The sequence below is a fragment of the Macadamia integrifolia genome, unplaced genomic scaffold, assembly GCF_013358625.1.
Source record: "Macadamia integrifolia cultivar HAES 741 unplaced genomic scaffold, SCU_Mint_v3 scaffold864, whole genome shotgun sequence".
NCBI classification, from domain to species: domain Eukaryota; kingdom Viridiplantae; phylum Streptophyta; class Magnoliopsida; order Proteales; family Proteaceae; genus Macadamia; species Macadamia integrifolia.
The window spans coordinates 65,630-81,139 of NW_024870561.1; the positions used below are offsets into that span (position 1 = coordinate 65,630).

The 15,510-nt window shown below is 37.5% G+C and overlaps 2 protein-coding genes and 1 pseudogene across 2 annotated transcripts; 1 reads left to right on the forward strand and 2 right to left on the reverse strand.

The window, feature by feature from the left end:
• Positions 1–490: 490 nt before the first annotated feature.
• On the reverse strand, positions 491–1,421 carry LOC122070251 (vacuolar iron transporter homolog 4-like). The gene has a single exon (XM_042634375.1). It carries the CDS (start codon positions 1,350–1,352, stop codon positions 690–692), a length of 663 nt encoding a protein of 220 aa, XP_042490309.1. The 5' UTR covers positions 1,353–1,421; the 3' UTR covers positions 491–689.
• A 7,411-nt stretch (positions 1,422–8,832) lies between these two features.
• On the reverse strand, positions 8,833–10,075 carry LOC122070249. Its single transcript, XM_042634374.1, has 3 exons — positions 9,944–10,075; positions 9,531–9,894; positions 8,833–9,431 (listed from the first exon to the last, which is right to left on the reverse strand). The coding sequence occupies exons 1-3, from the start codon at positions 10,073–10,075 to the stop codon at positions 8,833–8,835; spliced, it is 1,095 nt and encodes a 364-aa protein (XP_042490308.1).
• Positions 10,076–11,609: 1,534 nt separating this feature from the next.
• LOC122070250 lies at positions 11,610–14,130 on the forward strand (annotated as a pseudogene).
• The last annotated feature ends 1,380 nt before the right edge of the window (positions 14,131–15,510 follow it).

Genomic DNA, 15,510 nt, shown 5'->3' on the forward strand with positions numbered 1-15,510 from the left:
ATAACCACAATCCTCCAAGGGCAGAATGATCATTTGTAGGAATATTATAGTTTCTATAGTATCAAAACTAAAAAGATTGGCATACATATTGAAAGAGTATATGAATCTAAAATGCTGATTGAAAATGTAAAGAAAAATTAGTCCATTGGAGATTTTTTTTGGGGGGGGGGGGGAAGGTTTGGAAGATTTGAACAATGTATATGCAGATTTTTTCTCATGCCTTCCCACATAAAGTAAAAGCTTCAAACATACATTAAATTTTTTTTTTTCTATTTTAGAAATGTGGGATCCATATGGATAGATATAATTTTTTAAATTACTAATTAACGATAGCATATAAATTCCATACGAGAACCTGATCCAAACTCAAATGTCAGCATCAAGCCATACATAAAAGTATTCGCATACTTCTAATCCGGATGCCAGACTTCTATCCTTTGCTTCTTTAGTGTATGTATACTCTTTTTTAAATATAAAGATGATCGAAAACTTCACATAAAAGCAAGCAAATCATCATACTTTTGCCTTTCCATAGCCACAGAATGGAGCTTTTTCCTTCCTCTTACATGGTGATAAGTATGCTATGCACTCACTCTCCAATCTCCACAACAGAAAAGTAAAGTAACAAAATAAAAAGAGACGAACAACTACTACAAGTCTACAACACACATATATTCTCCATTCAATTCTTATAGTCCACTTGAACCAATCAACTTGGTGAGGCCAAAGGTTATAGCCATGGCTAGCCACCCACCAATCAATACCCTAACACAAGACCTTCCCACAGGAGCCCTCCCCAACACAGCTCCTACCCCTCCAAACATCAACAAAGCAAAGCTTGACACTCCTGCTACCATCCCCAACCTCACCTTATGATCCCTTACGAATGAAGCTGATAGCAGGGGCATCATGGCTCCAATGGAGAAGGCAAGCGCCGATGCCGTCGCCGCCTGGATCGGGTTCGGCAGATTCTCATTCTCCTCAGTACTCATGCTCTCTCTTGCACCTACGCTTTGTCTCTCCCTCTTGACCTTAGCCATCTCAATGTCAAGCTGGGAGTAAACAGACACGAACTCTCCGATCGCCATACTACAGGCACCGGCGACGAGCCCTGCGAACCCAGTGATGATCATGGCCTTGATGTCTTGTCTAACAGCTCCTACTCCCATCATCAACGATGCAGTGGAGACCAACCCATCATTGGCTCCAAGAACAGCAGCTCGAAGCCATTGTGACCTTTGGGAGTAGTCGAACTCCTCCTTGGGCTCTTCCCTCATCTGTCTCTCTACATCATTGATGGAAATTGTTAGAACTTTAGCCTCAGATGGAGCTGCAGGTTGGGCTAGTGCCATGGAGTGAAGGAAACCATTAAAGAGAGTTGATGAGGAAAAAGAAGGGAGATGAAGGCTTATGGAGGGCACACGCCCTGAAGGGGGTATTTATAGTGGATTTTTGGATCTTGCAACTGTAATAACAGTGATACGCACAAATTGGCTAGTGGATACCCATAATATAAATAGTGATTCTGTTCTTTAATTATTTTATGCTCATTTTGCTCCTTTACTAAGTGATCTCATCAAATTTCTATGGGTCAACTTAAAAAAGCAAAATTATTTAAAGCTAGATCCACAAAATGGTTCTTACATCCAATCTAAGCATATAATATCGCTTCATTCCCCTTTCCTCTCAACCGATATAAGAAAGAGGGTGGGAAATTTCTTAAAAGGAGATGCTACGTTAAAGTATTGGGGTGAGTATTTCAGTTTCCCTTATTAGAGTGAGGAAAAAGATTAGATTTTATACGAAATAGTGAAGATGCCTTTAGGCAGTTGGAAGCGTCACAAATAAAGCATGACTTAAAATCTCAAAATTAATACATAAAAATCAAAATGGAAAAATGGTTTCGGTGCAATGCGGTGGGATGGGGGAACAATCGGACTCCCCTATGAAATGGAAAATAACGTCTATGTTGATGCTTCTTTGTGTACTCTTATTGACTATAAATAGGAATCACACTCTCCCACAAGAAACAATTTCCTAAAAATGTATGATCTAAAATGATAGAAGAGGAGGGCCTTTGCTATTTCTTTAATTGCAATTTAGAGTTTAGTTTTCTTTTCCTAAGTTACAAGGCACAAACCTTAAGGTATCATTCCACCCAAAAGATGAATTGAAGAAGAAACTCTAGTGTATCAAGAATGTTAGAGCCAGGGCAACGGACCCAAGAATCTCTTCAACAATCTGATCTATGTTTTCAGCCGAACTCAAACCCGATTCTGGCTGATTTGGAGTAGCTGACCCATGCTGGGTTTCTAGGGTTCAGGTTGATTCCAGTTTAATCAGAATTAAAATTGATTGAACAATCAATTTGGGTCATGATATTCGAAGTTTCATAACCTGGATCTGACCCTCTAACAATGATTTTTTTTATCACATTTGAAGAGTCCAATCATATGATCAAATCACCATTTGTAAAGAGACTCTTTTCCGTTATTGAAAGAAAACTTAATCCATCCCAAATTAATGGGTTGTTTTGACAAGAGGGTTTCTGTAGGTCGGGCCTACTATTTTTGTGCTATTATTTGAACCCATTGAGCAGTGGAATATGGATTGCCGAATGGGAGAGCACTTGGGGCTGAGTGAGAAAGAGATAGAAATTGTTTGTTAAATGGGGGGTGGGGGAGAGTGTGGATTACACAAGAAGGCCACCACCTCAACTTTATCTAATTCCAACCCAAGTTCTTCCGTGCTTTCTTAGCTAGCCACTCCTTCCCAATATGCACTCAAATCCCATAATGGGTTTAGGCTTTCTAAGGGCTTAGTACTCTATAATTACCAAACGTAGTAACTCACAAACAAAGAAATTGATTCTTGACAAGGATTCCTTCATTCATAGGATGATGATATCAATCCCCAATCTACGATTGATTGATGGTGGCAAAATTTGATAGTGAGAGTTTTTGCAAGTGGGGGCAGATCGTGACCTGTCCTAATGGTGGTCTCAAACAAACAGACAATGGCCCAATTCCATAAGTCTCATCTCCCAAAAGTTAGGCGAATTGAATCCCATTTCGTAATGTTGTCCATGGCCCATTCCATGGAAGAATTATCATGGCATTTAAGATGTAAGCTTTATACGTGCCATACTATCAAAGCAAACCTACATCAATCCCCGCACTTTTTTTTTCTTTCCCACCTGGCATGGCCTTAACTTAGGGCTTGAAAATCGAATCCTGACCCACCTTCAGGTTTGGGCCGGGTTGATCCTCATTGGCCTTGGCAATGGGAAGGACTAAAGAAGATGCAGGGGCTGGGCTAGGCCAAGGAGAAAAAGAAGAATGGGCTGGACTGGGCTCAACCTGATGCCTTATCCCTGGCCGGTCCTGACTCAGAGGTCAGAAATTCCCAGCCCTGACCCGCCCACAGGGCCAAGATATCTTAGCCCATGCCCTGTTCGGGCTTAGGGAGGGCTGAGACCGATAGGGTCTAACTTACACACCTATCTCCAACCGATCATTCCGAGATCCATTGAAATCCCTTCTAAAATCCTTTATCATCTTCCTAATTTTTTTTTCCTCTTTCTTCTCAATAGGGATGAAAATCAAGAGAGATTATTTATTCACGATTGGATAGAAAATTGGAGTATGGTGTCTTGCTTTGTAGATAGTTTCCTTATTTTCAATGGTTTAGAAATTGTTTTAATGTCTAATAGGTTATTCAAATTCTCTGTACATAATGTTCTGGAGGATTAGGTTTGTGACGGTAGATATAAAATAGATATTTTTATGCCCAGTGTGACATTGTAAAGTAGATGGCTAAATCATAATAAAACTATTTACTTTCGACATAATTGTAATCATTCATTGGAATCCCACCACTGTTAAGTATGAGGATTGTAACCATTGGAGAATTATAGTAGGTAGGGGGAAGGGAGAGACAAAAACATGCACAAGTTCTCTCTCTCTCTCTCTCTCTCTCTCTCTCTAGTTTATGCATATAGGGCTTTGATACAGTGTATATGGAGAAGTAATCCCATGCAATGGAGTAAGTGTTAATTTCCCATGTGGCATGGTTAATTAGACTCTGGGAATCTTCTTTGTAAGTAGGCAAGGCACAAGGGCACTTTCATAGAATCTTTCCTTCCATGGTGGAAAGTGCCTGTGGAGAAGTAATTGACATAATCAACAATCACGACTTACATGCTTGGATGAAATTTCAGGGGTTGTTGATATTGTTTATGTATCTCCTCATTTTACCAATGCATTGTTTTCTTTTCATTCCTTGGAATGCTAGTCTAGTTGCACATTCCTTCGCCAAGAAAGCCTTGCCTCTGAAGGAGAGACTACATGGCCAAATTCCACAATGTTGCTTCATGATATGTAGGTTCTCCCTTTCAAACTCAATAAATTGGGATATTTCACCCAAAAAAAAAAAAAAAAATGGATATTCCCAATTTAACCATGCATGGCTACATTGAATTGTAACCATCTTATGTGAAATAAATAAGAAAAAAAAGGCATTTATATAATTTTTTTTAATTAGATGTTTGATATCATTTTTGCTTTCCTTGCAAAGACAAGGATGAATGCACCCTAATGTATCAAGGAGGGCAATTCAGGTATGTTTACAGGGCCAATGCAACCAATCGTAACTATCTCAGATAAATTTGTTATTCACAAAAAGGAAAAAAGGTTTGCACCAAAAAATTATAAGTATTGAGACCAAAAAAAAAAAAGGCGATAGATAGTGATGATTAACCAACAACAAGTGAGCAAGTATAAAGAGAGAGGGGGAAATAGTTATATTAAATATATCGAAAACATGATTAATAAAAAATTATAATAAAAAAAAAAATCTGCTATGACTATTGGGTGCAATAAAAGTAATTGAGAGCCACAATATTTCTTTTTGTGCACCGATGTGTACAAGGCATGTTGCTTGAAACTTGCCACATAATACGGCATGTATGACATATCTACAAAATTTTGCCACCCACAGAGCTCCATCATTAGAAAAAAGCCATGTGAAGAGTCTTATTTTACCTTGGCTGCCTTTTGAAACAAACAATATAGCCATGATAAAGCAATAGTTTATATATGGCTATTGTGTTCATGGTATACATATATAATCTACGAGAATATTGTTTATCCTGTGTACTTACCATAAAGATAAAGAAACATTTTGAGGACAAATAATGTTATTAATACACCTAAGTTTAGTGTCAATATATAACATACACAATAGGCGTCTTTTCTCACTCTTTCACATCAGCAGCTGCGAGACAATAATGATAAAGAATCTCAATCAACCACAGTTTTCTTACAACTTTTTGGTGCGGCTGAGAATGACATTGCACCTGATTCTTTCGTCGGTTGCATTGATCTCTCTCTCTCTCTCTCCTCTCTCTCTCTCTCTTTCTTTTGGGTTACAAAAGAAGATGGGGACACTGAGTTGACGATTAAATTATCATTATCAATTACCTTAAAGATTAAAGATGAAGACTGATTGGACAATTATTACTTTTATTAGGTTTGAGTCCTTTCATGAGAATTTTCTTTTTTCTGATTAGTGAGCATAAGCCAGGTGATACTTGTTGATTTGGAGGCTCGTTCCTATTATACTTTTGTTTTAAACAAGTTTGACGGAAAAAAAAACCCAACTATTTAAGCTATAAACTTATGGTGGAGAGGTAAAGAGAGCATCTACTATATTGAAGCAGAATTGGAGCAAAGAGCCTTCAATAATGTGAAGCATAGAACCAGGTTGGTTATGATTCTTCAAAAAGATGAGAGAGAGAGAGAGAGAGAGAGTGAGAGAGATTTATATTTTGGAGAAAATAACTCTACTCGTTTACATGTCTCCACAATCAGATATAAGTGGACGTAAAAAGACAACATTGACTCCCCCCACTTAGATACATTCGCGTAACCTTCCATTGGCTTGTATACTAACATAATAGCCACATAAGTGGATAGGGTTCTCTTACTCTTATTATTATTATTATTTTTTTATTGTATAAGAAAAAGGTCTTTATTGGTGACCTTAAAAAAAAACTTTATTAGATGAAAAGCCTCACAAAAATATAAGAAATATTGGGTATGAAAAATACTGATTGAAATATCCTATCCTAAGTCAGATTGCCTTTTAATAAGGATGAAAAGTGCTTCCACAAAAGTGTTATAAGCCCAGTCAAAATTCATTATTTCTGAAACTAAAGAAAATATCATCATCTTTTGCATGTGGACCCAGACCATTGTTTTATGTAAGGTCATTGTAACCTACCTATTGTTTGTTTTGTTCTGATAGGGCCAGCCCATTATTGTTGGTTAGGTCATATAAGAATTGTGGCAAATAATTCTGAGGGGATGATTTTCTTTCAGCCTTGCTCTAAGGGAGAATTTTTCCTATGATCGGGAGAGGTTATTGGGGAATAATATATGGTATTATCGATCTTCTATAATAGGGGTAACAAAATTTATTTTTATTGCACCGGGTGGAATGAGAATTTGAATAGCCGAAAGCCCCTGAAAAATGTGTACCTAGGTACTCTTAATCATTGGACCCTCATTGCACCAAGTAGTGCAGTAGAGGATCTGACCTCTAGGTAGAGAAGGTAGACATTAATGATTTTATGATGGTAAAACAATTTACCATATCTGAAGATAACCTAATCTTAGAAGATGGACAGCCATATCTAGGACAATTGCCTAGATTTGGGAGCCTAGCCAAGCCAAATCCAGGACTTTGCCTTTTATGTACCTCCCACCCAAGCCTTAGGTGACATGGTAGGTTATGTAGTGTACTCTGAGTCAACAGTTAGAAGGAAATCCCTTGACTCTTATGCTTAGTTAGTGAAGCAGGCTGAGATTCCATTCAAAGTAACATAGCTTTGTTGTGGAAAAAAAAAAAAAAAGGCTTGATCAATTCTTGTGTAGGTCTTTACAATCTTATATAACTTCCCAATAGTTGAGCTTCCCAAAATTTGTATTTTCTCATTAAAGTCACCTCTTAGAATTCTCTTACCTCTCATCCCAACCATTCTAAAACTCTTTTGAAACAATCTATCAAAAGTCAAGAGGGTATTTTGGACTTTCAACTAGTAGAGAAAGTAATAATTACGGTAGGATTTTGAGTGAAGTGAACCTTTCATAGTCGGTGTCAGAAAACTTTCTCCAAATCCTTTTATCGCTTTCATAATTCATCCAAAATAATCTTTCCAAACGCACTAAATATTTCCCAATCAAGAGAGTGCATACCAAACCAATACCGATGCGATTCTTCCCCATGTGATAACCACCCCATCTACATCTCACACTATCCATGGTGTGTGGGACCCATACTCCAAATGTGGGTCCTACATACCAATGGAGAATTTGAAATTAGGTGCAAGGGTGATTGCCGTGTGGATAGAAGATCCTCACTCATACAATACATTGGACAAAGAGAGAATACACGTTGGTACAACAGCTGCTAATAGCCTTTATCCTCTGTGATCACTACAGTAATACAATGAACATCAAATGACTGAAAACACTCAGACACATATCAGAGAGTACTTTCAATCGTCCAGATCCTAACTGCACCATTCCGATGGCAACTTATATTGGGTATATACTTCTGCAAAAACAAAAGCTGATAGTTTCCTATACCATAATTCGTTTGGTCCTATATTAGAAAATAGTACTTAGCTCATTATGGGCTGCCATGACCATCTCGCTCACACATTATTAGTAGAATTTGTGTCACAATCATTGTTAGTTAAAACGGGAACGGCAAAAAAACAGAGACGTCCGGGACGTGTTTTAAACGGATAAAAACGTTGAACGGTACGGTCAAAAAAACGGTCAAAAAAACAGGAAACGTCAAACGGACAGAAACGAACGGTACGAGTATTAAACGTGTAGTTTTCAAAAAAACGAAACCAAAAAAACGGCAATATATCATCATGTAATTTGAGAGATTATTGTCTGTATACCTGCATCTAATGTTCTAAACTACATCAACATCAAACATTCATGCATATATCATCCAAAATATAGCATCCAATGTAAATTCCAAATTAATACATAATACACCATATTAAAAAAGACATGTCCAAAATATATAAAAAAAAAAAAACCATCCATCCATATCATCCAAGATGTCTAAAGAACTCAGTATCATTATAACAGGTCCAAAGATCAATGATAAAAAAAAAAAAAAAAAAAAAAAAAAAAAAAAAAAAGAAGATCAATGAGGAGGCATTAAACTATAAGAAGTAGATCCTCCATCAGCTCCAGTGTCAAATGGTTTAGGTTCCTCGCACGTCTACTCAAGCCTCTCCATTTCAAGCTCAAAGTCTACTATAGGTAAGTCACCAAGATTGTCTAAATCAATAGGCCTTGAATCTGTATGTAGTTGGCTTTCATAGTTCTCCCTCATCATAGAGTTCATTCTGATGTACACCAAATCTTCTAGCATCTCTGTGGCTAATCTATTTCTTTTCTTTGTTTGTGCTACATCCTAAGCACTCCAATTACGCTCACAAGGAGAGGAACGACAAGGCTGACTCAAGATTCTACAAGCAATATTTTGAAGCATAGGAAATGCACTACTAACAAATTGCCACCAAATCCCTACAAATCAACATAAGTAAACAAATATAAGAATTTTATATTTAATTAAAAAAATATAATAATAAACTAATTAACTAAGTCACTTACTTGGATGGTTAATTTTCATCATTGTCCGCCCTGTCATATTAAACAACAATGGACTTTTCATGTGATAATCAATGACTTCTTGTATGAATTGCTCACGATCTTCTAAAGGAACCATGATGTCCATAATAAATTATTGTGCATTCATAAATTTAGTTCCATCAATATCAAGTCGACCACCAAACATAATAGAAGGCTTCAAAAGTGCACCAAAGACATGAACACGATGAATAATGTTATTCTCTAACCTAAATTGAAACAAGTCCATTATGGCTAAATACTTCCCTCCATCATTCTCTACAAATTTCCTCAATGTTTCTTTTGCCCTTTCTGTTGCTTCATATAAGTAACCTGTAGTAGAACCATCTGAATCAACAAGGCAAAGAATACGAATAAGTGGCTCCATCAAAGCAACAACTTCCTTTGCCTCCTCCCAAAATGTATCTGATTGAATTATCCTAACAGTTCTCACTGCCATTTCAGCTCTATTGAATTGAAAGGCTCTCCACTCAGATGATGCAACAAAAAGCCTCAACTCATTCTCAACAACAATAAGAGACCGCAGCATAAAAAAATAAGTACCAAACCTTGTTTTGCAAGACTGCTTGATATCTCTATTATTGGTGAATTTCCTCATCAATGCTACAATATCTCTGTGCCTGTGAATATAATGCACTACAAGTTTTCCATCTTCTATAACTTCCCTCACCCATTTAACTTTTTTGTGAATATCTTTCAAAAGCAGATTAATCCCATGAGCAGCACAATTTGTTCTATATATATGACGTCATTTTCTAGCTAACATATCACCACAAGAACAAAAGTTAGAACCATTATCTGAAATAAATTGCACAACATTGTTTGGTCCAACTTTTTCAACGACATCAGAAATTTCATTGAAAATAACTGTTGAAATTAATCTATTTATACCGCACTCAATACATTTCAAAAACACAGCACCTCCAGGAGAGTAAGCAATTACATTGACCCACGACCTCTTCTTTATGTCAGTCCAAGAATCAGACATAATTGTGCAATCTATAATACCCCATGTCGCCTTTATGTTGCTAACATATTGCATGATTTCTGCTTTTTTTCTAGTAATCAAACTGGTCCGAAGATTGCTATAACTAGGTACAACATAACTTGTACCATATGCACATGCACCCCTTAGCATCTCAATAAAAGAATTTTTCTGAATAACATTGAAGGAAATGTTATTATTGACAAAAAAAATCAGTTACCAACATGTCTAATGACTTCTTGTCTTGTTTAGCAGCCATCTCTACCATTGTGGGTTGATGTGTACTCCTAATCTGAGGCATAGAAGGTGTACTACTTGTGGAACCCATTCCACTTTCAAGAGAATCACTCATTTTTTTCTTAGCAGATCTATTCAAATTAAATTCTGCCAGGGCATCAGCTTAAATGTGCTCAGGAACTTGGGTGCAAATTTGAACATCATGTCCAGATTGACAAGCTAAATGAGCCTTCACTCGTGAAACACTCCCAGAATAATTAAGTCCACAATAGTTACATGTGAAACGGCCCAGACCACATTGCTCTACATGTTCCCAAAATTTATCCTTAGGTCTCACCATTTTGCTTACGCTCAGGTAGCTCAACTTTGAAATACCTACATAATATAATCAAGCATCATTTCCAATCTCAACAAATAGAATAATTAATGTATTATGAATGGACGATGAGTAAATTCCTTTCGGAAAAATTAAATCATAGATTAGTAAATGAAAAGAAAAAGGGATGTAAAATGCCAACATTTCAGTCTATTGGGTTCAAAACTATAGTACCTTGAAAGTACATCAGAAGCATCAAAATTATACCAAAGATATACAAATAAAATAAATGTGTCGTGTTCATATTGACTGTTGACAGTTTTGAAAGATCAATCAAAATCATGGTGCAAGGAATGCAGTTTGGTCCAACATTATGGTCTAATCTAATCAGAAAATCAAATGGTATTGCGCATTATTGGTAGGCTATCGATTAGCCAATCATGCTATTAGTTGATCAATCGAGCCACAATTTGTAGTTTTTGGGGCATTAGGTTTGTACAAGCCATGAAAAGTTTGTATTGTATTCAGGCTCATCATTGGGCAGATGCTTAGAAAATAGTCGTTTCAGTAACTCATTTCTAGAAATGTCGAATACTTGAACACTACCCTGTTTGGTTAAAAATGAGTAAATTTAAAAGAAAAAAAAATGAGGGAATATTCAGCTAAATTTTAAGGGCAGAGGTTCCTTCTGCAACTCAGAATAGATAAAATAGAAAACCACAAGACAGTAAACATAAAGAAACCTACAAAACATCAAGTGAGTGATACTAGCAATGATAGACAGGAAGTAAACACAAAAGCAAAAGTTAGAATTCACCCATGGTAAGCCACGGTTGGAGATACAAGCTAGACGGAATTTCTTATGAATAGTGAAGGAAGAAGAAGAAGTGGATATGTGACCAATAGGTATCCATATCACACTATACCTATGGCAGAGTCTGCTACTCTAAGACTCCTGTTGACTGAGTGAGGATTGAGGAAGAGGTAGAAGAAGAGGGTTTCCTTTGATAGGCTGCTATTGATGCCCGAGATCTGACGACCTGCTACTACTACTGTCTACGACTCGACGCCCGAGTTCCGACGACCTGCTATTGCCGTCTTCTTTGATCGACTTGAGAGTTGCGAGTCTTGCGACTTGCGAGTTGTCTACTTGTCTCTTCTTCTTCTTTTCTCTGATTTTGAGGACTGTCGGAGAAGAAGCGTTAGGAGGAAGACTCTGCTTGATAGTTGATACCTGATTTCTTCGATTGACCAACGGAGAAGAAGGGTTCAGAGGAAAACTCAGGTTGAGAGAATCCGGGTGACTGGGTGAGATCATGAGAGCAACACAGAGATGTGGAATAAGAGATTGGGAATTTGGGATTTGGGGAAAAAACCCTATCAAATGGTTTTGATGTTTTCTTTTGTTTTGGGTTTTTTTTTTTCTAATTAGTATGAGAAAATTCCTATTTTGCCCTTAAAAAATGCATACGTGTTTTAAACGTGCGTTTAAAACGTGTTTTAAACGTGCGTTTAAAACGTGTTTTAAACGTTTTATTCGGCCGTTCCCAGTTTTTTCTGCATTGTATAGAGGCATACGGTAAACGCATTTTAAACGGCCGCAAACGACAACCACGTTTTAAACACGTTTAAAATGCGTTTTAACTAACAGTGCATTGGATTCCTCCTCCCCTTGCTTTTCTCCCTTTACTACCTCTTATGGAATACCAAGAATAACACTTTTAATAGAAGGTTTGCATCCGTAGCGGCCGGGGCATGGCCTATTAATGGCCACCTTCATCTTTTAGGTGGGAAATCCATCCCTCACATTACCTTGGGAGCCATGGCTGACAAGTATGGACCGGCATTAACCGTTCGATTTCGTGTCCATCGTGCATTGGTGGTGAGTAGTTGGGAGGTGGCAAAGGAGTGTTTCACGACAAATGATAGGGCTCTCTCCACCCGACCTATGGCCATTGCCTTGAAGCTTATGGGTTATAACAATGGCTTGTTTGGATTCACCCAATATGGACCATATTGGCGTGAATTGCGCAAAATAGCTATGCTTGAACTTCTCTCAAATCACCGTCTAGAGACTTTCAAGCATGGTCGAGCCTCAGAGGTTGGAACCTCAATAAAAGAACTGTACCAAATGTGGTCAGACAAGAATAAGTACCTAAGGGTGGATATGAAGAATTGGTTTGAGGACTTGATGCTCAATATTATTGTCCGGATTGTAGCTGGGTAGCTATATTCTGGGACTGATACTTCATATGATATGGAGGAAAAGCTGAAGTTTCAAGAAGCCACAAGAGTTGTTTCATTTGATGGGTTTATCCATCATTTCGGATGCAATTCCCTTTCTTGAGGGGTTAGACTTGCAGGGTTATGAAAGAGAAATGAAGAGGATGGCCAAGAACATGGACTCTATACTGCAAAGATGGCTGGAGGAGCATCAACAAAAGAGATCATCTTCTGCAAGCAGCGACAAGGCCAAGGGTGGTGAACAAGACTTCATGGACGTTATGATATCTATAATGGAAGACGCAAAGCTTGTGATTATGGTGATTATGACGCGGATACCGTCATCAAGGCGGCTTGCTTAGTGAGTAATTTTATTTTGTTTCATTTTTTATATTTTTTTTATATTAAGAAAAAGAAAACCAATACAGTTACTGCCACAAAAGCTAGCAAAGGGGGAAGTCTCTAATAAAAAAAGGTAAACAAATACATCAAAAGCCAGGGAGGGGGATACAACCAACCAAACTTGGCTGCTGCCAAGTAGCAATCAGGGTAATGGAATCTCAAGGCTCTGAGTGAAAAAAATTCATGGAAAGTAGTTATTTTTAAACTTATCTCTGGGATTCCATTCCCTTGGCTGTTACCATGGTGTTGCAGGCAGCAGCGAAATTTTTTTTCAAACAAAACAACGAAACAAAGAGTGAATAGAGAATGGTACAACAAAACTAGGGGAAATAAATAAGAATGAGACCCGAGAATGAGCAAGATGCCTCTTTCTGATAGTATCTAAGAACATAGCACAAATAGAAAGGATTTTATTTCTAATCTTAAAGATAATGAAATCCCAAATTTTTGAATAGAGCGAGGAAATGATGACCATCATATTTTATTTCTTTTCTACTTGATATGATGAATCATTACACTAAAAGCCAATTTACTAAGAAGTATTGCTAAGATTTTTACTTGTTATTCCTTTTTGGTCTCCTAATATGAATTGGTGTTTGCAGAATATGATCTTAGGAGGAATTGACACTATAACTGTTACACTAATCTGGCCACTTTCACTACTACTCAACAATCAACGTGCGATGAAAAGAGCGCAGAAAGAGTTAGACATGCATGTGGGTAGGGAAAGACAAGTAAAGGAATCAGATATCACTAAATTGAAATATCTCCAAGCCATTGTGAAGGAAACATTTCGCCTATACCCAGCAGGTCCATTGTCTGGACCACGAGAGGTCATGGAAGAGTGCACTATTGCTGGTTATCATGTACCAGTAGGCACCTGAATAATAACCAATATATGGAAGATTCATCGAGATCCACGTGTATGGTCCCAACCTCATGAATTTCATCCAGAGAGGTTTCTCATGACCCACCTGGACGTTGAGGTTTCAGGTCAAGATTTTGAATTCATCCCTTTTGGCTCTGGCCGGAGAATGTGTCCAGGGGTTTCTTTTGCTCTTCAGGTTTTGCACTTGACTCTAGCCCATTTACTCCATGGGTTCGAGTTTACAACCCCTTCAGGTGCACCTGTGGATATGACAGAAACATCAGGGTTGACCAACATTAAGGCCACCCCACTTGAAGTTGTCCTTAGCCCTCGTCTTCCTTCTAAGCTTTATGAATATTAAGGAATGGGTTTTTCTCTACCTAATGAACCCACAACATACACTACTCAATTCTCTTGGCTGGGTTGAGCTGGATAGTTGGTCTTGTGACAGGGTTATGCTGAAAATTGCAAAACTTACTGGTGGCCTTGGTATTGGATTGAGTCCTATATATTTTTTTCCTTTTCTCCTTTTCTCCTTTGGGTAGGGCTCATGTAATTTTATTTTTTTTGGGTAAGAAAGGTCATGTAAATGCACAAATTTGTAACACTTACAAGTTGGTGAAGATATATAAAAGTAATAGATAATTACTATATATATATATATATAACAATTGAAATAGGGACTAAATATATTTTCGGATATTGATCTTATATAAGGCTATACTATCGTGTTTGCCATGATCTAAAATACTAGATTAATGTACATGATCCAAATTTAATGTTCAAATGGCTAAAACATGATTGAATGATATCATTATCATCAAAATATTTGAAAGGCTTTGTTGGTTTAGTCCAAAATCAGATTGTACTATTGTGCTTTTCATGATTTAAAATGCTAAGTGAACTATCAAGTTACAAAAGTTTAAAAGTTGTGGAAACATGATGGCTGAATTATATCCTTCCAATTGTTACAATTTAAGAGATGTAGATGATATACAGTTTAAAGTGCCATGGACAAATCAGACCTAACTTAGGAATAGCTCCAATACATGATTTGGGTTCCTGTGCACTTCAATCAACATCTAAAAAAAAAGGGGGTTTGCAAGCCCAGTGAAGGGTTGGGGTATACAAGCTCATACATACTAACATCAATGCCATGCTATGCTCAACCAAGTCCATTAATGCCGCATGAGTTCATTTTTTTTTTTAGTTAATAAACTAGGCAATCACACTAAGTCCAATAGAGTTATTTGAGTGCAACGAAATATAGGTGGTATCCCTCTGCACCAATACACATCAATCTCTCGGGAATACAAGTTAGTTGCAAGTAGGAGCGTGGCAGTCCCCACATTTATACTTCGGTACCCAGTAAGCCCCTAGGAATAATCATTGCAACTGCACAACACACGTCATGCAACACCCGTGTACGACATTCACACATCGTACATCGAACTTGACATTCTAGAATGAACCTCGCACCTGTCCGCTAGGATTAGCCAGTACTCATCACCTATTGTTAAGGGATTGTAGCACCAGTGATATGATCTCTAGCCATGCATACTATTCATGAATGCAACACATCAAATCAATACTCACGCACCCAGGGCACAAGGTACCGGAATCCCCCTTCGGCCTCACCGTGCCCATCACAATCCATATCCACATCTCATCACATTCTCACATTTCAACACACACACACATATATGCTCCAATTCTCATAATACATGCATAATTATGAATT

Coding starts and splice junctions, on each gene's coding strand:
- LOC122070251 (XM_042634375.1), bottom strand. CDS start 1,352: ATGGCACTAGCCCAACCTGCAGCTCCATCTGAGGCTAAAGTTCTAACA.
- LOC122070249 (XM_042634374.1), bottom strand. CDS start 10,075: ATGAGTGATTCTCTTGAAAGTGGAATGGGTTCCACAAGTAGTACACCT. Junction 9,895..9,943: donor AGAAGTCATTAGACATGTTG/GTAACTGATTTT, acceptor AATGTTATTCAG/AAAAATTCTTTTATTGAGAT. Junction 9,432..9,530: donor GCAATTTATTTCAGATAATG/GTTCTAACTTTT, acceptor TGCTTTTGAAAG/ATATTCACAAAAAAGTTAAA.